Source organism: Heptranchias perlo, chromosome 39 (genome assembly GCF_035084215.1).
Source record: "Heptranchias perlo isolate sHepPer1 chromosome 39, sHepPer1.hap1, whole genome shotgun sequence".
Classification (NCBI taxonomy): domain Eukaryota; kingdom Metazoa; phylum Chordata; class Chondrichthyes; order Hexanchiformes; family Hexanchidae; genus Heptranchias; species Heptranchias perlo.
In genome coordinates this window covers 10,796,160-10,817,572 of record NC_090363.1, presented here as the reverse complement: position 1 = coordinate 10,817,572, position 21,413 = coordinate 10,796,160, and the positions used below count along the sequence as shown (strand labels likewise).

The 21,413-nt window shown below is 47.0% G+C and overlaps 1 protein-coding gene across 1 annotated transcript in view; it reads right to left on the bottom strand.

Moving 5' to 3' along the window:
* The window catches only part of LOC137304997 (ras/Rap GTPase-activating protein SynGAP-like), a 485,592-nt gene that overhangs the window by 61,186 nt on the left and 402,993 nt on the right, over positions 1-21,413 (bottom strand). Inside the window, 1 exon segment of the mRNA XM_067973769.1 lies at positions 6,959-7,097. Coding sequence (XP_067829870.1) covers positions 6,959-7,097 — 139 coding nt within the window.

Genomic DNA, 21,413 nt, shown 5'->3' with positions numbered 1-21,413 from the left:
CTGAAAGAGCGAGGGAAGTGAGCGAAAGAGAGAGCGAGGGAAGTGAGCGAAAGAGAGAGCGAGGGAAGTGAGCGAAAGAGAGAGCGAGGGAAGTGAGCGAAAGAGAGAGCGAGGGAAGTGAGCGAAAGAGAGAGCGAGGGAAGTGAGCGAAAGAGAAAGAGAGGGAAGTGAGCGAAAGAGAAAGAGAGGGAAGTGAGCGAAAGAGAGAGAGAGGGAAGTGAGCGAAAGAGAGAGAGAGGGAAGTGAGTGAAAGAGAAAGAGAGGGAAGTGAGTGAAAGAGAAAGAGAGGGAAGTGAGTGAAAGAGAAAGAGAGGGAAGTGAGTGAAAGAGAAAGAGAGGGAACTGAGTGAAAGAGAAAGAGAGGGAACTGAGTGAAAGAGAAAGAGAGGGAACTGAGTGAAAGAGAGAGAGGGAACTGAGTGAGAGAGAGAGACAAGTGCCAGGCAATGACCGTCTCCAACAAGAGAGAGTCTAACCACCTCCCCTTGACATTCAACGGCATTACCATCGCCGAATCCCCCACCATCAACATCCTGGAGGTCACCATTGGCCAGAAACTTAACTGGACCAGCCACATAATTACTGTAGTTACAAGAGCAGGTCAGAGGCTGGGTATTCTGCGGCGATTGACTCACCTCCTGACTCCCCAAAGCCTTTCCACCATCTACAAGGCACAAGTCAGGAGTGTGATGGAATACTCTCCACTTGGCTGGATGAGTGCAGCTCCAACAACACTCAAGAAGCTCAACACCATCTAGGACAAAGCAGCCCGCTTGATTGGCACCCCATCCACCACCCTAAACATTCACTCCCTTCACCACCGGTGCACTGTGGCTGCAGTGTGTACAATCCACAGGATGCATTGCAGCAACTCGCCAAGGCTTCTTCGACAGCATCTATCAAACCTGCGACCTCTACTACCTAGAAGGACAAGGGCAGCAGGCACATGGGAACAACACCACCTGCACGTTCCCCTCCAAGTCACACACCACCCTGACTTGGAAATATATCGCCGTTCCTTCATTGTCACTGGGTAAAAATCCTGGAACTCCCTTCCTAACAGCACTGTGGGAGAACCTTCACCACACGGACTGCAGCGGTTCAAGAAGGCAGCTCACCACCTCCTTCTCAAGGGCAATTAGAGATGGGCAATAAATGCGATGCCCACATCCCATGAATGAATAAAAAAAAAATGAGAGAGGGAGAGGGGACTGAGTGAGAGAGAGAGGGAGAGGGGACTGAGTGAGAGAGAGAGGGAGAGGGGACTGAGCGAGTGAGAGGGAGAGGGGACTGAGCGAGTGAGAGGGAGAGGGGACTGAGCGAGTGAGAGGGAGAGGGGACTGAGCGAGTGAGAGGGAGAGGGGACTGAGCGAGTGAGAGGGAGAGGGGACTGAGCGAGAGAGAGGGAGAGGGGACTGAGCGAGAGAGAGGGAGAGGGGACTGAGCGAGAGAGAGGGAGAGGGGACTGAGCGAGAGAGAGGGAGAGGGGACTGAGCGAGTGAGAGAGAGAGAGGGAGAGGGGACTGAGCGAGTGAGAGAGAGAGAGGGAGAGGGGACTGAGCGAGTGAGAGGGAGAGGGGACTGAGCGAGTGAGAGGGAGAGGGGACTGAGCGAGTGAGAGGGAGAGGGGACTGAGCGAGTGAGAGGGAGAGGGGACTGAGCGAGTGAGAGGGAGAGGGGACTGAGCGAGAGAGAGGGAGAGGGGACTGAGCGAGAGAGAGGGAGAGGGGACTGAGCGAGTGAGAGAGAGAGAGGGAGAGGGGACTGAGCGAGTGAGAGAGAGAGAGGGAGAGGGGACTGAGCGAGTGAGAGAGAGAGAGGGAGAGGGGACTGAGCGAGAGAGAGAGAGAGAGGGAGAGGGGACTGAGCGAGAGAGAGAGGGAGAGGGAGAGGGGACTGAGCGAGTGAGAGAGGGAGAGGGGACTGAGCGAGAGAGAGAGGGAGAGGGGACTGAGCGAGAGAGAGAGGGAGAGGGGACTGAGCGAGAGAGAGAGGGAGAGGGGACTGAGCGAGAGAGAGAGGGAGAGGGGACTGAGCGAGAGAGAGAGGGAGAGGGGACTGAGCGAGAGAGAGAGGGAGAGGGGACTGAGCGAGAGAGAGAGGGAGAGGGGACTGAGCGAGAGAGAGAGGGAGAGGGGACTGAGCGAGAGAGAGAGGGAGAGGGGACTGAGCGAGAGAGAGAGGGAGAGGGGACTGAGCGAGAGAGAGAGGGAGAGGGGACTGAGCGAGAGAGAGAGGGAGAGGGGACTGAGCGAGAGAGAGAGGGAGAGGGGACTGAGCGAGAGAGAGAGGGAGAGGGGACTGAGCGAGAGAGAGAGGGAGAGGGGACTGAGCGAGAGAGAGAGGGAGAGGGGACTGAGCGAGAGAGAGAGGGAGAGGGGACTGAGCGAGAGAGAGAGGGAGAGGGGACTGAGCGAGAGAGAGAGGGAGAGGGGACTGAGCGAGAGAGAGAGGGAGAGGGGACTGAGCGAGAGAGAGAGGGAGAGGGGACTGAGCGAGAGAGAGAGGGAGAGGGGACTGAGCGAGAGAGAGAGGGAGAGGGGACTGAGCGAGAGAGAGAGGGAGAGGGGACTGAGCGAGAGAGAGAGGGAGAGGGGACTGAGCGAGAGAGAGAGGGAGAGGGGACTGAGCGAGAGAGAGAGGGAGAGGGGACTGAGCGAGAGAGAGAGGGAGAGGGGACTGAGCGAGAGAGAGAGGGAGAGGGGACTGAGCGAGAGAGAGAGGGAGAGGGGACTGAGCGAGAGAGAGAGGGAGAGGGGACTGAGTGAGAGAGAGAGGGAGAGGGGACTGAGTGAGAGAGAGAGGGAGAGGGGACTGAGTGAGAGAGAGAGGGAGAGGGGACTGAGTGAGAGAGAGAGGGAGAGGGGACTGAGTGAGAGAGAGAGGGAGAGGGGACTGAGTGAGAGAGAGAGGGAGAGGGGACTGAGTGAGAGAGAGAGGGAGAGGGGACTGAGTGAGAGAGAGAGGGAGAGGGGACTGAGTGTGAGAGAGAGGGTGAGGGGACTGAGTGAGAGAGAGGGTGAGGGGACTGAGTGAGAGAGAGGGTGAGGGGACTGAGTGAGAGAGAGGGTGAGGGGACTGAGTGAGAGAGAGGGTGAGGGGACTGAGTGAAAGGGAGGGTGAGGGGACTGAGTGAAAGAGAGGGAGAGGGGACTGAGTGAAAGAGAGGGAGAGGGGACTGAGTGAAAGAGAGGGAGAGGGGACTGAGTGAAAGAGAGGGAGAGGGGACTGAGTGAAAGAGAGGGAGAGGGGACTGAGTGAAAGAGAGGGAGAGGGGACTGAGTGAAAGAGAGGGAGAGGGGACTGAGTGCTGGAGAGAGAGAGAGAGAGAGAGAGAGAGAGAACTGAGTGATAAAGCGGGCAGACAAATGCCAAAAAGAGAGAGAGACGAGATGTAGAAGGAAGCGAGCTGAGAGGGTAAATTCGTGATGCTTGTTTGTGCTCTTGATGTGACCAGTTGCGTAGGACAGAGCTCGATTCATGTTGTAAGTATATGGGACTGGAATGTTGAGTATGGAAATACAGAATGACCTGCAGGCAATTGGAGCGCAGAGAAACAGGCTTTCAGTGAAACAGGCTTCTCATCACTATGCAAATATACAGACTCAGTAAACACTCAGTGCCAGAGTCTCACGGAATCATGCAAATTTATTCAATGGCCTTTCTGCTTTCTCTTCAGTAGTTTCTGATGGGAGTGTGGGGTGGGGAGAGTAAATATCTGACTGCAGTGAGACAAACAGGATACATTTATCGTGATCTGTTGTATCTGTGAGGGGCTTCTCTGTCTGATTTAACTCACATGAGAAGGACCCCAATGGTTAATCCAGGCCATCTCTATCACTCTAACTGGCTGTATCTAACCTATGCTGTACCTGCCCTGGGAGTGTTTGATGGGTCAGTGTAGAGGGAGCTTTACTCTGTATCTGTCCCATGCTATACCTGCCCTGGGAGTGTTTGATGGGACAGTGTAGAGGGAGCTTTACTCTGTATCTGTCCCATGCTATACCTGCCCTGGGAGTGTTTGATGGGACAGTGTAGAGGGAGCTTTACTCTGTATCTAACCCGTGCTGTACCTGCCCTGGGAGTGTTTGATGGGACAGTGTAGAGGGAGCTTTACTCTGTATCTAACCCGTGCTGTACCTGCCCTGGGAGTGTTTGATGGGACAGTGTAGAGGGAGCTTTACTCTGTATCTAACCCGTGCTGTACCTGCCCTGGGAGTGTTTGATGGGACAGTGTAGAGGGAGCTCACACGATATCAGTTTTTACAGTTCCCACGTGCTGGCTCTATTATTCTGTGAGGAGTTCATAAGAAAAAATCTGCATTGTAATATATTGATATCAATTGGCCATTTGCCCAAAATAAAAGCTGTGGCAACTCAATCTCTGATTTCTTTTGAAGTTTTTTTGGAAATGCAAAGTAACTCCCAAATGGTCACCGGATGAGGGGAAAAACCCTTCTGCCATTCCACTTCTATTGATACACTGACTGCCTCCTGGGAAATTCTGCAAACTGCTCATGCTTTCCTCGTGACTCTGTCCTCTTGACATTAGGGATCAACTTCCTGGCTCATAAGAACATAACAAATAGGGGCAGGTGTAGGCCATACGGCCCCTCGAGCCTGCTCCACCATTCAATCAGATCAAGGCTGATCTTCAACCTCAACTCCACTTTCCCGCCCGATCCCCATATCCCTTGATTCCACTAGAGTCCAAAAATCTATCTATCTCAGCCTTGAATATATTCAGCAACTCAGCATCCACAGCTCTCTGGGATCGAGAATTCCAAAGATTCACAACCCTGTGTGTGAAGAAATTCCTCCTCATCTCAGTCTTGAATGGCCGACCCCTTATCCTGCGACTATGCCCCCTAGTTCTAGACTCTCCAGCCAGGGGAAACAACCTCTCAGCATCTACCCTGTCAAGCCCCCTCATTATCTTATATATTTCAATGAGATCACCTCCCATTCTTCTAAACTCCAGGGAGTATAGGCCCATTCTACTCAACCTCTCTTCAAAGGACAACCCTCTCATCCCAGGAATTAATCTAGTGAACCTTCATTGCACCCCCTCTAAGGCAAGTATATCCTTCCTTAGATGTGGAGACCAAAATTGTATGCAGTATTCCAGGTGTGATCTCACCAAAGCCCTGTACAATTGTAGAAAGACTTCCTTACTCTTGTACTCCAATCCCCTTGCAATAAAGGCCAACATACTATTTGGTTTCCTAATTGCTTGCTGTACCTGCATGTTAACTTCTTGTGTTTCTTGTATAAGTCTCTCAACACCAACATTTAATAGTTTCTCACCATTTAAAAAATATTCCGTTTTTCTGTTCTTCCTACCAAAGTGAATAACCTCACATTTCCCCACATAATACTCCATCTGTCACCTTCTTGCCCACTGACTTAACCTGTCTACATCCCTTTGCAGACTCTTTGGGAGTGATTTTAACCCCCAAGAACGGGTGGGTTGAGGGCGGGTGGGAGTTGAAAATAGTTGTTTTTTGGGTCGCGACCGCAACCCGGCTTTATTTCCGGGTTTAACTTGGGCGCGTAAAAGTACAGGCTTCCCACTGGGAATGCAAAGTCCGAAAATTTTGCAGCTGCAACGCAACAAAACAACTATTTTCATCTCCCACCCGCCCCCAACCCACCCGTTCTTGGGGGTTAAAATCACCCCCCTTTGTGTCCTCCTCACAGCTTACTTTCCCACCTAGCTTTGTATCGTCAGCAAACTTGGATGCATTACACTCGGTCCCTTCATCTAAGTCATTAATATTGATTGCAAATAGCTGAGGCCCAAGCACTGATCCTTGCGGCACCCCACTAGTTACAACCTGCCAACCTGAAAATGACCCTTTTATCCATACTCTCTGTTTTTTGTCCGTTAACCAATCCTCTATCCATGCTAATATGTTACCCCCAACCCCATGAGCCCTTATCTTGTGTAACAACCTTTTATGTGGCACCTTATCGAATGCTTATCATCCAAGACCTTGGGGGTGATTTTAAACCCCGAGAACAGGTGGGTAGGGAGTGGGTTGGAGTTGAAAGTAGTTGTTTTTTTTGGGGTCGCAACCATGAAATTTTCAGACTTTGCATTCCCAGTGGGAAGCCTGGACTTTTAGGCGCCCAAGTTAAACCCGGAAAAAAAGCTGGGTTGCAGTCGCGACCCAAAAAACAACTATTTTCAACTCCCGCCTGCCCCCAACCCACCCATTTGTGGGGTTTAAAATCACCCCCGAATCTCTCTCTTGTCTTAATGACCAGAAACTGGACACAACTGTGGTCTGACTTTACGCAAGGCTTGCTCCTGCTCTGTAACAATAGAATTCAGTGCTGTAATTGTTCAATTTAAATAAATGGATTTTAAAAAATGCAATAGAAAAAGGTAAGTTGCTGACAAACAGTGCCCTTCACACTCATGGGGGTTAAAGGTCATTTGGTCATTGCCTTTTAAAATACCGCACTCTGATTGACTGACTGGAGCCCACTGAAGATTACTTGAGATATGAAAACATATTACCCATATATATTTATACACTGTGACGTTAGTGACAATTGAACACTCCTCCGTTGTTACCAGGGCAACTCGTAGAAATTCATCTTGATGCATTTAAGGGGAAGCTAGATAAATACATGAGGGAGAAAGGAATAGAAGGATACATTGATGGGGTTAGATGAAGTAGGGAGGGAGGAGGCTCGTGTGGAGCATAAACACCGGCATGGACCTGTTGGGCCGAACGGCCTGTTTCTGAGTTGTAAATTCTATTCAATTCTATGTAAGCAAAGCCAACACCCTTTCATGTTTCCAGTGCATTCTACCAAGCTATAGATAAAGACCTTCCCCCCACCCATCATAGGGAACAGCCCCCATAGGCAGGCTTCAACTAAGGTTGGACCCTCGCAGAGTAATGGGAGGGAATGTCCGGCCGCCTCCTCCCAACTCCCAGTTTACCACATACGATCAGGCAACGCCTCAGCTGGAAATTGGGTACTTACTGTCGGGCGGAAGGGTGCGGACGTCACAGCGTCCATGCTCAGCTGCTTCCCTCCAGGTATACTCTTCCTCCGTGAAGACCGACCAGGGTGATACTCTGAAAGACACAAGATTCAAAGGGGGGCTTTAATGTTTGTGCGACAGGTCGCGGGTTCAAGTCCCACTCCAGAGACTTGAGCACAATAATCTAGGCTGACGCTCCCAGTGCCAGTACTGAGGGAGTGCTGCATTGTCGGAGGTGCCGTCTTTCGGATGAGATGTTAAACCGAGGACCCTCCTGCCCTCTGGGGTGGATGTAAAAGATCCCATGGAACTATTCGAAGAAGAGCAGGGGAGTTTTCTCCAGTGTCCTGGTCAATATTTATCCCTCAACAAACATCATTAAAACAGATTATCTGGTCATTTATCACATTGCTGTTTGTGGGATCTTGCTTTGCAAAAAATGGCTGCCATGTTTCCTACATCACAACAGTGTCTTTCTTTCTTTCGTTTCAAATGATACAACCATTTCAGTCTGTTATCTTCCATCTCACAGAACTCTGACTGATGGAACAGTGTAGAGAGAGCTTTACTCTGTATCTAAACCATGCTGTACCCGCCCTGGGGGTATTTGATGGGACAGTGTAGAGGGAGCTTTACTCTGCATCTAAACCGTGCTGTACCTGCCCTGGGAGTGTTTGATGGGACAGTGTAGAGGGAGCTTTACTCTGTATCTAACCCGTGCTGTACCTGCCCTGGGAGTATTTGATGGGGACAGTGTAGAGAGAGCTTTACTCTGTATCTCACCTGCCATGGGAGTGTTTGATGGGACAGTGTAGAGGAAGCTTTACTCATAGGAACATATGACCAGGATTAGGCCATTTAGCCCCTCGAGCCAGCTCCGCCATTCAGTTAGATCATGGTTGACCTGTATCTCAACTCTATTTTCCTGGCTTTGCTCCATTTCAATTAATACCCTTACCTTACTAAAATCCGTCTATCTCAGTCTTGAAAGCTCCAATTGTCCCCCAGCATCCACAGCCTTTTGAGGGGGGTGGGGGGGGGGGGGGGGAAAGAGTTCCAAATTTCTACAACCCTTTGTGTGAAGAAGTGCTTCCTGACTATCGCTGCTGAATGGCCTGGCTCTAATATTCAGATTATGTTGCCCTTTTTCTTGATTCCCCCACCAGAGGAAATAGTTTCTCCATATCTACCCTATCGAATCTGTTTAACATTTTCCATACCTCGATCCGATCGCCCCTCAATCTCCTATACTTGAGGGAATACGAGCCAAGTTTATGCAACCTGTCCTCATAATTTAATTCTCTATTCCCCCGGTGAATCTGCGCTGCACCCCCTCCAAGGCCAATATATCCTTCCTGAGGTGCGGTGCCCAGAACTGAACGCAGTGCCAAACCACAGCTGAAGCATTGATTCCACCCCTTTGTATTCCAGCCCCCTTTTGAGATAAAGGCTAACATTCCATTAGCCTCTTCAAATAATTTTGTATCTGTCTACTGGCTTTTAATGATTTATGTACTTGGACTACCAAATCTCTTTGCCCCTCTACAGTTCCTAGTTTTTCACCATTTAGAAAATACTCTGATTTATCTTTCTGGAGTCCAAAGTGACAAACTCTATTTGCCACAGTTTTTTCCCACTCACTTAATCCGACTATGTCCCTTTGCAACTTCCTGCTCCCATCTGCACAAGTTACTGTCCCTCCTAACTCAGTGTCATCTGCAGACTTCGATATAGAACTCTCTATTCCTTCATTCAAACTAATAAATATGGTGAAAAGTTGATACACCAGAACAGATCCCTGGGGAACACCACTTGTCACTACTAATCAGAGCACCCACCATTCATTCCCACTCTCTATCTCCCAACTAATTTCCATCCCAAGTCAAAAGGCTACCTCCAATTCCATGCGCTCTCATTTTTGCTAATAATCTCTAATGTGGAACCTTATCAAATGCCTTCTGGAAGTCCATACAGGTAACATCCGTAGACACGCCCGTATCTACCTTACTAGCACCGCCTCAAACTAGATTAGTCAGACATGACTTACCCGTAACAAATCCATGTTGGGTCTCTCTGATCAGCTCATGTTTGTTCAAAAACTCAGTCACTCTAGCCCTAATGACAGATTCTAGTAGCTTCCCCACAACTGATGTTAAACTGACAGGCCTGTAGTTAGCTGGTTTCTCTCGCCCACCCTTCTTAAATAATGGATGGACATTAGAAAATTTCCATTCTAATGGCACCATTCCCAAATCAAGAGAGCTTTGAAAGATTATGACTAACGCTTCTGCAATTTCTTCACCTACTTGTTTTAATACGTTGGGGTAGGAAACCATCAGTTCCTGGAGATTTATCTATTTTAAGTCCCATTATTTTCTCCATTACCACTTTGTTACTTATATTGAATCCAATAAGTTCCTCCCCTTAATTTATTTTTAGTTACCCTTCTATCATTGGCGTTTTATCCTCTTCCTCTACTGTGAAAATGGATACAAAGTACTCATTTTATAAATCTGCCATTGCCTTGTTGCCTATTACAGTATCACCTGCATCTGTCTTTAATGGGCCCACATCTCCCTTAGCCACTCTCTTACTCTTAATATATTTATTAAAACTTTTACAATTAGCTTTTATATTACTGGCAAGGTTTTTTTCAGATTCCCTTTTTGCTGCTCTTAATATTTTCTTTGTGTTCCTTTGCTGTTTTCTACATTTCTCCCAGTCTGCTGGATTACCATTTTTCTTGGCATGATGTAAAACACTTCTTTTAGGCTTATACTGCATCTTACCTCACATGTTGACCGTGGTTGCTTGATTGCTCTTTGGGCATATGCATTGGTCTAGTATTGTACTAAATACTTCTTTGACTACCTCCCACTGATTTTCTGTGGGTTTGCCTGTGAACAGCTCATCCCAGTTTAAACTGTTCAGCTTACATCTCACTCCTTAGAAGTCAGCCTTGTTTAAATTTAAAACCTTGGTTTGTGTGTGATCTTTCTCCTTCTCGACCTTAATGTCAAACTCTATCATGTTACGGTCACTGTTTGCAAGATGCTCCCTTACTATTTCGAAGAAGAGCAGGGGGAGTTCTCCCTGGTGTCCTGGGGCCAATATTTACCCCTCAACCAACATCACTAAAGACAGACTATCTGGCCACTATCACATTGCTGTTTGTGGGATCTTGCTGTGCGCAGATTAGCTGCCGTGTTTCTGACATTACAACAGTGACTACATTTCAAAATTATTTAATTGGCTGTGAAGCACTTTGGGACATCCAGAGGTCATGAAAGGCGCTATATGAATGCAAGTCTTTCTTTTACTGTCAGATTATTAATTAATTCTGGCTCGACACTTGTTACTAAATCTAGTATGGCTTGTCCCTTGTCAGTTCTAACACATATTGTTTCAGAAAACAGTCCCGGATTCACCCTAGAAATTTATTTCCTTTACGACTTGAGCTGATTTTGCATCTCCCAGCCGATGTGAAAATTAAAATCTCCCATTATAAAAAACTGCTACATGCTTCTCCGGTCTCCATATTTGTGCATCCTGCTACTACATCACTGCTGTCAGGAGTTCTGTAGACAAATCCCACCAGAGTCTTGCATCCTTTGCTGTTTCTTAATTTAACCCAGAGTGTTTCCACTGCCTGCTCATCCTTTCTTTCAACTGTAGTAATATTGTCCTTCAGCAACATTGCTACTCTTCCTCCGTTCCCTATTTCCCCCTCCTTTCAGAAGATCTTATAGCCTGGGATATTAAGCTCCCGTTCAGGTCCAGCTTGTAGCCGGGTCTCCGTAATGGCTACAGCATTGTGCTCTTTGTGCTTCTAACTCCCGTGTTTTATTCCTTCTGCTAGGTGCATTTTAGAGAACTCTGGTTTGGTTAACAGTCCCCGCCCTGCCCATATACGCAGATGGTGTTTATCTCTCAGCTTTTAAACTTGTCACGCTTTTTCTTATTCTTCAAAATTCCTGTTTTATCTTTATCAGGTATTTAAATTCTTATCCTATTATCTGAACTTGGATTATTTATAACTCTTTTTGCGCTCTGAGCTTTGCTCTGATCCCTTCTCTTTCTCATCTGTAGGTTGTTCTTAGTTTTACCATTATTACTAGCTGACCAACAACTTTATTTGTTTAAAGTCCTATCTACAGCCCTATTTATCCTTTCCGTTAGGACCTTGGTCCCCAGACTGGATCAGGTGAAGCCCGTCCCAGGAGGTACAGCTACTTCCTGTCCCAGTACCGGTGCCAGTGTCCCATGAAATGGAAATCCCTCTTCCCCTCACCAGTCTTTCAGCCACACACTCACCTTCCTGATCTGTTTGTCCCCATGCCAATTAGCACGTGGCTCGGGTAATAATCCTGAGACGACTACCCTTGAGGTCCAGCTTTTTAATTTAGCTCCTGATACTCCCTCAGCAGGACCTCCTCCCTCTTCTTTCCTATGTCTTGGACCTGACATGGACCACAACAATTGCTTGTTCACCCTCCATTTCCACGTTCCTTTCCAGCTGCATGGAGATATCTTTTTCCCCGGCACCAGATAGACAACCCGTGCTGTACCTAACCTGAGAGTGTTTGTTGAGACAATGTCAAGGGAGCTTTACTTTGTATCTAACCCATGCTGTACCTAACCTGAGAGTGTTCGATGGGACAGTGTAGAGGGAGCTTTACATTGTATCTAACCCATGCTGTACCTAACCTGGGAGTGTTTGTTGAGACAATGTCAAGGGAGCTTTACTTTGTATCTAACCCATGCTGTACCTGACTTGGGAGTGTTTGTTGGCACAATGTCAAGGGAGCTTTACTTTGTATCTAACCCGTGCCATACCTAACCTGAGTGTGTTTGTTTGGACAATGTCGAGGGAGCTTTACTCTGTATCTAACCCGTGCTGTACCTGATCAGGGAGTTTTTGATGGGCAGCGTGTTCCATTTTGCAACTGATAGCCTGGATTATGTGCCCAAGCCTCTGGACAAAATAATATTCTTTGAATAAGGGGGGAAAAAACACAAACTAGTCGCTTCTTAGTCCTCCCCCTTTTCTTATGTTACCGAGCAAAAGCCACGAAAGTTTACATTTTTGGGAGAAAAAAATGCAATAACCAAGGAAATCACTTCCTATTGTCCATTTGAAGAATGGAATATGGCAAAAACTGAAAGGCTGAAATATTTTTGTAGAGGTCCATCCGGAAGAGAATGCAAATGAATCAGTGGGCTATTTTTAGAGAGTGTGGGGGAGGTAATGGGACAAAGAGAGAGAGAGAGAGAGAGAGAGAGAGAGAGAGAGGGGAGGGGAGGGGAGGGGAGGGGAGGGAGGGAGAGAGAGAGAGAGAGAGAGAGAGAGAGAGAGAAAGAGACAGAGCTAGGAAGGGACACAGAGATGGAAAGAAAGATATGGAGCAAGGTAGAAACGGAAGTAGAGAGAAAGGAAAGGAGATGGAGAAAGGAAAAATAAGTGAAAAAGAGATAGAGGAAGCAGATAGAAACATATGGATTAAGTTTGTGATCAATGTGCTTTGATACAGTTATCAAAATAAACGGATGTCACTGACAAGAGAGTGCGTGCTGGCACAAGTTAAATATTCATTACTGGCTGTTCCTGGGAAGACGTACATGAGATTTTCATTATTCAATTTAAAGGTGCAATGTTTTCTGACAACAGGAGGAGGAGGAGGGATCTGGCAACCGATTATACAACTAAATTGTTGCATAGCAACAGTGTTCCCATGATATCAAGTGCAGGGCTGAACCTAGCTCCTGCACTGCTCGGTAACATAAGAAAAGGGGGAGGACTAAGAAGTGATTAGTTTGTGTTTTTTTCCCCCTTATTCAAAGAATATTATTTTTTTGTCCAGAGACTTGGGCACATAATCCAGGCTGACTCTCCCAGTGCAGTACTGAGGGAGTGCTGCAATGTCAGAGGTGCCGTCTTTCGGATGACGCGTTAAACAGAGGCCCCGTCTGCCCTCTCAGATGGACGTAAAAGATCCCAGGGCACCGTTTCGAAGAACGGCAGGGGAATTCTCCCTCGTGTCCTGGCCAATATTTATCCCTCTACAAACACATAAAACAGATGATCTGATCTTTTATTTCATTGCAGTTTGTGGGATCATGCTGTGCGCAAATTGGCTGCCGCGTTTCCTACATTACAACAGGGACTACTCTTTGAAAAGTACTTCATTGGCTGTAAAGTGTTTTACGATGTCCTAAGGTTGTGAAAGGCATGGTATAAATTCAAGTTCTTTCTTTCTCAGGTTTTGGTGTTCTCGTCCATGTCTTCATCACCCTCTTGTGTCAAGCAGCTAAATGTAAATTGCTCTCCACTTCCTCCTCCCTTCTTAACATGTAGGTCAAAAGGTCGTGGGATTCCCAGGGCCCCAGTGGAGGGCAACACGAGAGCAGTGGCCTGGGGAGTGAGCAGAAACAGTGCCATAACAGGTGTGGCTGCTCAGCGCTGAAAAAAGTTCAATGACCTTACCAGGACAGGCAAGGTAAGAGGAGTCAGCAGCACCTCGTAAGAATGCACTGTACAAAGCTTGCCAGCTACTTGCAGTGCCCTTTCCTCACTCTTTGTTGAGATCGATGCCCAGGAGGCAGTACAGTGCCCTTTACATCCCCAGCCCTTCTGTACAACCCCCGCTGGACTGAAAGCCCTTTAACTGCACAGTGTATCTTGCCCGTTGTGGGCTACTTACTACCACCTCACTTTTGCAGGCACAACAACAACAACGCACATTTATAAAGCACCTTACAAGAAAACCTAGGCTTCCCTTCCCCGATCGCCATTGCCTCCCTCCCCCTCCACCACTTAACCTGACTGGGGCCGTTCACCCGACTCCCAACATCACAGACTGTGGGTTAGGGCGAGATTCGGCCCGGTACATTTAAATGACTCCCGGGAGTTAAATGAACCTGATGTCACCCACACACACCGCCGTTGTCCCCTGCCACCCTCCCCAGTTAAAATTAAAGATTTTTCTTTCTTTCAGATCACAAATCAGCACCTGGGATTCGATTCCCCCTGGACAGATCTGGACCCTTTAAAGCTGCGTTAGGTCTTGTACAGTTATTTTATGTTCATATTTAAAACTCAGCATCCTGTCCAGAGCTCACAAATTTCTACATGTGCCATTGCTGCAAATTGTGTTTTCACGCGGAACACTTTTTTCCCCCGGGAACCTGCAACTTAAGTTACAAAAAGCCTGTGTCCTACTGCACTTTCAGTGCAATGACATGTTTTCACAAGTCGTAATCCCATAGTCAGAGGCATTTTTGAATTATTACCTTACTTGAGGCTAGCACCAGCTTTTCTAATACTCTTGGTGGGCTTTTGCTGTCCTCTACTTGGGACTTAAAACCGAGGTCTCATCTGTCCAGTCAGATGGCTATTAAAGATCCTGTGACATTGCTTTATGTACAGTTTTGGACAAATGCAAATTCTAGTTACCTGCAAGTTTTGCTTAAATGCAGGTTACAGATAAATGTAAGTTTTATATCAATAAAAGCTTCTGGAAAATGAATGTTCCAGATAAATGCGAGTGTGCATTCTATACAAATAAAAGTCTTATATCAATGCAAGCTCTATGTAAATAATGCCCCATATAAGTTCATCTTCTATATACTAGTTCTGCATTGTTGTACATTTTATATCAAAACAAACTCCAGATAAATGCATTTTATTTGGTTGCAAGTTCTATCCTAATGCAAGGGTTATGTAAATGCACCCTCCAGAAAATCCCAAATCCTAGATTATACGAGTTCTAGATGAACATGAGTTATTTTAGAATGCGTTTATGATTTTGCAGAAAGTAGCAATCAGAGGAAAATTTCCCTCCCCATCCCCCTCCTCCGCGCTGTTCAACCTTGATGTCCTGCACTCTACGCTTTGGCCCCGAATGAACGGGAAGTCCATACGCTTTGGCCCCGAATGAACGGGAAGTCCATGCAATTAGGCCGTGCACAGTGACTGGCACATCAAGCAGTGACAGGAGGGTTGTGAGGCTGAGGCAGCGACATGTGGAAAAATTGCATTTTTATAAATTTCTAATGATGACGGTTATCAATTTAGAATCAGAGAAACGTACAGGAGCACAGGGCGAATTTCTGTTACCGCACTGATGTTGACACACGAACTTTGACACAATCAATCACGTAGTGTGAATTATAATCTTCTCAATTGGTGCCAGAGCTGAATCTCAATGCCAAGGACAAGACGTCTTCCACTCCGTTCAGAATACCAGACCATATTGGGGCTTGCCCTGAGGTGATGCGGGTGTGCCAACCTGTGGTAGCTTAAGGGTTGTCCTCTCTGATCTCCCCCAGCAGCCCCTGAAGTGGCTTCTTGACCTCTGACCTTCTCTATTTGTAGGTGTATTGTGCACTCACAGGTGTCAGCCTTGCCTCAGTGGGCAACACTCCCCCTCTCTGAGTCAGAACCCCAGAGACTTGAGCAGATAATCCAGGCTGACACTCCCAGTGCAGCACTGAGGGAGTGCTACACCGTCAGAGGTGCCGTTTTTTGGATGAGACGTTAAACCGAGGCCCCGTCTACCCTCCCAGATGATCCCAGGGCGCTATTTTGAAGAAGAGCAGGGGGCGTTCTCCCCAGTGTTCTGGCCAATATTTATCCCTCAACCAACATCACTAATTATCTGCTCATCATCACATTGCTGTTTGTGGGATCTTGCTGTGCACAAATTGGCTGCCGCGTTTCCTACATTACAACAGTGACTACGTTTCAAAAGTACTTAATTGGCTGTAAAGCGCTTTGGGACGTCATGAGGTCGTGAAAGGTGCTACATAAATGCAAGGCTTTCTTTTTTTTAAATGTCCTCTCCCAGCGCTGCCCCGGTAACGAGTTATTTACTTCCAACCCCTGAGCCTCTCTTTTCCATCCTACATAGCTCCCTGTAATGGTAATCTGCGAATTCCTTCTAGCTGCTCCTATGGATTCCTAATATGGTGAATTTGCAGTCTCTGTCTGAAGCTAAGTAGCAATCAAAGGTGAGATGTTGAGGTAAAATTGTACCTCAGCATGATTTGGTGATGTCAGGAGAGGAGGGGGGAACCTACAGAATATAGAGACAGAAAAAAATCTATGGAATGCAGAAAACATTAGGGGGGTGATTTTAACCCCCAAGAATGGGTGGGTTGGGGGCGGGTGGGAATTGAAAACAGTTGTTATTTCGGTCGCGACCGCAGCCCGGCTTTATTTCCGGGTTTAACGTCGGAGCGGAAAAGTCCAGGCTTCCCACTGGGAACGCAAAGTCCGAAAATTTTACGGTTGCCACCCCAAAAAACAACTATTTTCAACTCCCACCCGCCCCCAACCCACCCGTTCTTGGGGGTTTAAAATCACCCCCCCAGGCATCTATAGTCTCCAGGGACAGTTTGGGAATCTACAGAATAATGAGATAATATGGAATCTATCGAATACAGATAGTTGAGAACCTGTGGAATGCAGAAACAGTCAGGAATCCATACAATACTGAGACAGTTGTGTATCAATAGAATAAGTAGGGAATCTATAAAATACTGAGATCATAGGGAATCCATTTTTTTTTTCCTTCATGGGATGGGGGCGTCACTGGCGAGGCCAGCATTTATTGCCCATCCCTAATTGCCCTTGAGAAGGTGGAGGTGAGCAGCCTTCTTGAACCGCTGCAGTCCGTGTGGTGAAGGTTCTCCCACAGTGCTGTTAGGAAGGGAGTTCCAGGATTTTGACCCAGCGACGATGAAGGAACGATGATATATTTCCAAGTCAGGATGATGTGTGACTTGGGAGGGGAACGTGCAGGTGGTGTTATTCCCATGTGCCTGCTGCCCTTGTCCTTCTAGGTGGTAGAGGTCACGGGTTTGGGAGGTGCTGTTGAAGAAGCCTTGGCGAGTTGCTGTGGATGGTACACTGAGCCAGAGCTATGGGGAAAGAGCAAGGGTCTGGTACTAATTGGATAGCTCTTTCAAAGAGCTGGCATAGGCACGATGGGCCGAATGGTCTCCTTCTGTGCTGCAACATACTTTGGTACTATGAATAGGTAATCTATAGAATACTTAGCCAGTAGAGAATTTCTAGAATACTGAGATAGTAGGGAATCCATACAATACTGAGACAGTTGTGTATCTATGGAATATGTATGGAATCTATAAAATAACTGAGATAATAGGGAATCTATAGAATACTGAGATAGCGGGGAATGTATAGGATACTGAGATATTAGGGAATCTATAGGATACTGAGATAACGGGGAATGTATAGAATGCTGAGATAATAGGGAATCTACAGGATACTGAGATAACGGGGAATGTATAGAATGCTGAGATAATAGGGAATCTGTAGGATACTGAGATAATAGGGAATCTATAGGATACTGAGACAACAGGGAATGTATAGAATACTGAGATAATAGGGAATCTATAGGGTACTGAGATAATAGGGAATCTATAGGATACTGAGACAACGGGGAATGTATAGAATACTGAGATAACGGGGAATCTATTGGATACTGAGATAGCGGGGAATGTATAGAATGCCGAGATAATAGGGAATCTATTGAATAGTGAGATAACAGGGAATCTATAGAATACAGATATAGTGGGGAATGTATAGAATACTGAGATAACGGGGAATGTATAGAATACTGAGATAATAGGGAATCTATAGGATACTGAGACAGTAGGGGGGAGTCCATACTATACTGAGACAGTGGTGTACCCGCAGGGATTTGTACAATGGACCTCACTCAGGTGATGGGGGTGAGTGTGTATCTATCCATTTGCTGAAAGGCATTGAAGCCTCTAGCACTAGGCCCAACCTGCTGCCCTTCATTTTCCATGAGGGATGTACACTGTAACTCATCGTGTCTGTGCTCTCCTGCAGTGTTCATGACCGTCTTACTGATGCAGATAAATGGGGAAAGGAGAGCTGGATGAAGCAATGAACGGGACATTGTTCTTTTACCCCCAGGATCTGGATTCCGATGGGATGAAAGTCTCCTTTGTTGGTTGTAAGGGTCCTACATGGATAGCTGTTTCAAAGAGCCGCCTTCGGTGCTGTACCTTTCTATGGTTCTAGGATGAGATGAGTGTGGGTCAGTCTCGGTCCAGTTCCTGGTTGGTATGGACCTCAGCACAAATCTGCTCATAATTTAGCTTCGATTAGCAATCTGATTCAGGGAGAAGCCCTAAGGATGCTGGGAGTGCTAGCAAAGCTAGCAGGAAAGGTTCTCTTTAAGAATCCATTTGATGTTCAGGACTCCATTTTGTGCTTAAAAGATAGTTTCTCCAGAAATCTGTTGAAACAGACGGTATCTGTAAAATGTCAACAATAAGCTTTCTCTGCACACGTAAGGAGACAGGACAGTTTATGTGTATGTCCTGAGACCCACGATGGAACTTTGACCTGCTGACACCAAATCTGTGGAACGGTGAGCGAAATGGTGGTTCGTCAAAACTAAGGGCAAAGGTCACGGAATGCAGGACTTGAGGTGACGGCCTTTCAGCTGAAGGATAAAAACGAGGCCATTGTAATGGGACGTTAGGAAGACCCAGGTCCTGATCACCCTGTTTCTTGTCAGCGGGTCGCACCCTCGCCACTAAGTCAGCAGGTCGTGGGTTCAAGTCCCACTCCAGAGACTTGGTAACATAATCTATGCTGACACTCCCAGTGCGGTACTGAGGGAGTGCTGCACTGTCGGTTGTGCCGTATTTTGGATGAGACGTTAAACTGAGGCCCCGTCTGCCCTCTCAGGTGGACGTAAAAGATCCCACTTTCGGCCAATATTCGAAGCGGAGCGGGGGAGTTCTCCCCGGTGACCTGGGCCAATATTTATCCCTCAACCAACATCACCAAATGTATCAATGGAATATGTATGGAATCTATAAAATAACTGAGATTATAGGGAATCTATTGAATAGTGAGATAACAGGGAATCTATAGAATACTGAGATAACAGGGAATGTTACCAATACATGTTACCAACCACAAAACTGATTACCTGGTCATTATCACCTTGCTGTTTGTGGGATCTTGCTGTGCGCAAATTGGCTGCTGCGTTTCCTACATTACAACAGCGACTACACTTCAAAAATGCTTCTTTATTTCTCGCTCAGCGACTAACGTGCGGTTTCCTGCAGCCATTATCATGTATGTTATCCGTGAGTATCGTGTCCTCTAATAAATCTACAAGCGAAAGGCTCTGCGTCTAGAAATCTCGTCCCTGGCACAAAGACAGCAACTCCAAGGTTTGTTTCTCAAGCATATCTAGCAGGTTGGAGACAATGAAGATGTCTCACGGGTGCTGTAATGGGTGCCCTTATAAGGTTGGGGGGGTCAAAGAACATTTCAGGGTACAGCAGGGAGTGATGTGTTCACCTAAGCTCTACTGCGTTTGGCTGGGGTGGAGGTGGGGGCAGGGGGAAGGGAGAAGGAAGAGCTTTACCCTGAAAGAGAGATACACTGCGTGTTGGGACCAACACCAACAACAACAACTTACATTTATTTATCACCTTTAATGTAGTAAAACGTCCCAAGGCGCCTTACAGGAGCGATTATCAGACAAAAATTGACACCGATCCACATAAGGAGATATTAGGACGAGCGACCCAAGGCTTGGTCAAAGAGGTAGGTTTGAGGGCGGAGAGGTTTAGGGAGGGAAATTCAGAGCTTAGGGCCTATGCAGCTGAAGGCACGGCCGCCAATGGTGGAGCGATTAAAATTGGGGATGCGCAAGAGATAAGAATTGGAGGAGCGCAGAGATCTCAGGGGGTTGTAGGGCTGGAGGTTACAGAGAGAGGGAGGGGGCGAGGCCATGGAGGGATTTGAACACAAGGGTGAGAATTTTAAAATCGAGGCGTTGCCAATGTAGGTCAGCGAGCACAGGGGTGATGGGCGAACTTGAGTTAGGAAACGGGAAGCAGAGTTTTGGATGAGCTTAAGTTTACGGAGGGTGGAAGATGGGAGGCCGGACAGGAGAAGGTAAGAACAGGGAAGAAAGGACCGACCAAGAGAAGACAGCAAATGGGATTTAACACTGATGAAAGTCGAGTATTACACATTGGACAGGAAGTGTCGCAATAGGCAATGAACAGGACAGAATTAGCACGTAGAGGGGCCCACTTTAACCTTGGCGGATGATGTAAAATGGGCCACGTTGAATTGGTTGTCCATTACATATCGTACCTGATTTTCCTTCCTTTAACTGTGCAGATGGTATGCTGAGATTTACAATGTACTGGTCACATCCCCACTTGCAGTAACAAGTTCAATACTGATCACCAGATCAGTAAAAACCAGAGTGTTGGAGAGGAAACAGAGAGGAGTGACCAGCTTGACCCGGATTGTAAAGGAGCAGCGGTAGGACTGGAGGATTCAAGCTGTACAGTGTTACAGAGAAGAAGGTTGAGGGGGGAGGAGTGGGACCTCGATGAAGTGCCCGGAGCATTAAATGGTGTTGATAAGGAAAACTCTGAATATTGCTACAAAGAAAAGTAGGACCCAGAGGATTTTGTTGAGTAAAAAAGTAATTTTAAATTGGGAAGCACTCCACAAAAGGATCAAAAATCTTTGGAATAATCTGCCATACAGGGCAAGCGAGATAAAAACAGAAAAATAAAGCTGGTTGCTATACTGAGAGAGTTGAGGCACTGCAGGGGTCAGCTACCCCGGGGCCAAATGGGCTTTTCACATCATTAATTCATCTTATTTTCTTATATCTAACCCGTGCTGTACCTGCCCTGGGAGTGTTAGATGGGACAGTGTAGAGGGAGCTTTACTCTGTATCTAACCTGTGCTGTACTTGCCCTGGGAGTGTTAGATGGGACAGTGCAGAGGAAGCTTTACTCTGTATCTAACCCGTGCTGTACCTGCCCTGCGAGTGTTTGATGGGACAGAGTAGAGGGAGCTTTACTCTGTATCTAACCCGTGCTGTGACTGCCCTGGGAGTCTACGATGGGACATTAAGTGGCAAGAGCAGAAACGTGTTCCATTCCCAACACCGTGCCAAAGATAACTCACCTCAAAATAAACTGCAAGTTTATAAAGTGAAATGTCTGCACTGATTCTGCTGTAGTCTCTCGAGGGGGTAATGCCGCTGGCTGAGGTGTTTAATTAATTTCTTTCTTCAGGCAGTGAAGAGGGAGCCAGGGGACTGTGTGGAAAGTACAAAGATAACCTGCTTCTCACTACATACAGAAGGCCAGTCTGTGGCACCAGTCACACCCTGCGGTGCAATGATTTGCTGTTAATGGGCCCACATGAAACGACTGGGCAATCCCAGCCCAATTCCCAAACGGCCCAGGCTAATTTGTCAACTCAGTAGCTGAACACACTCCGGTTAGGTTCAGAAGGCAGCGAGTGACAGGGGACTGAGAGCAGCTGAAAAATCGGACAATTGTAAACAATTTTACA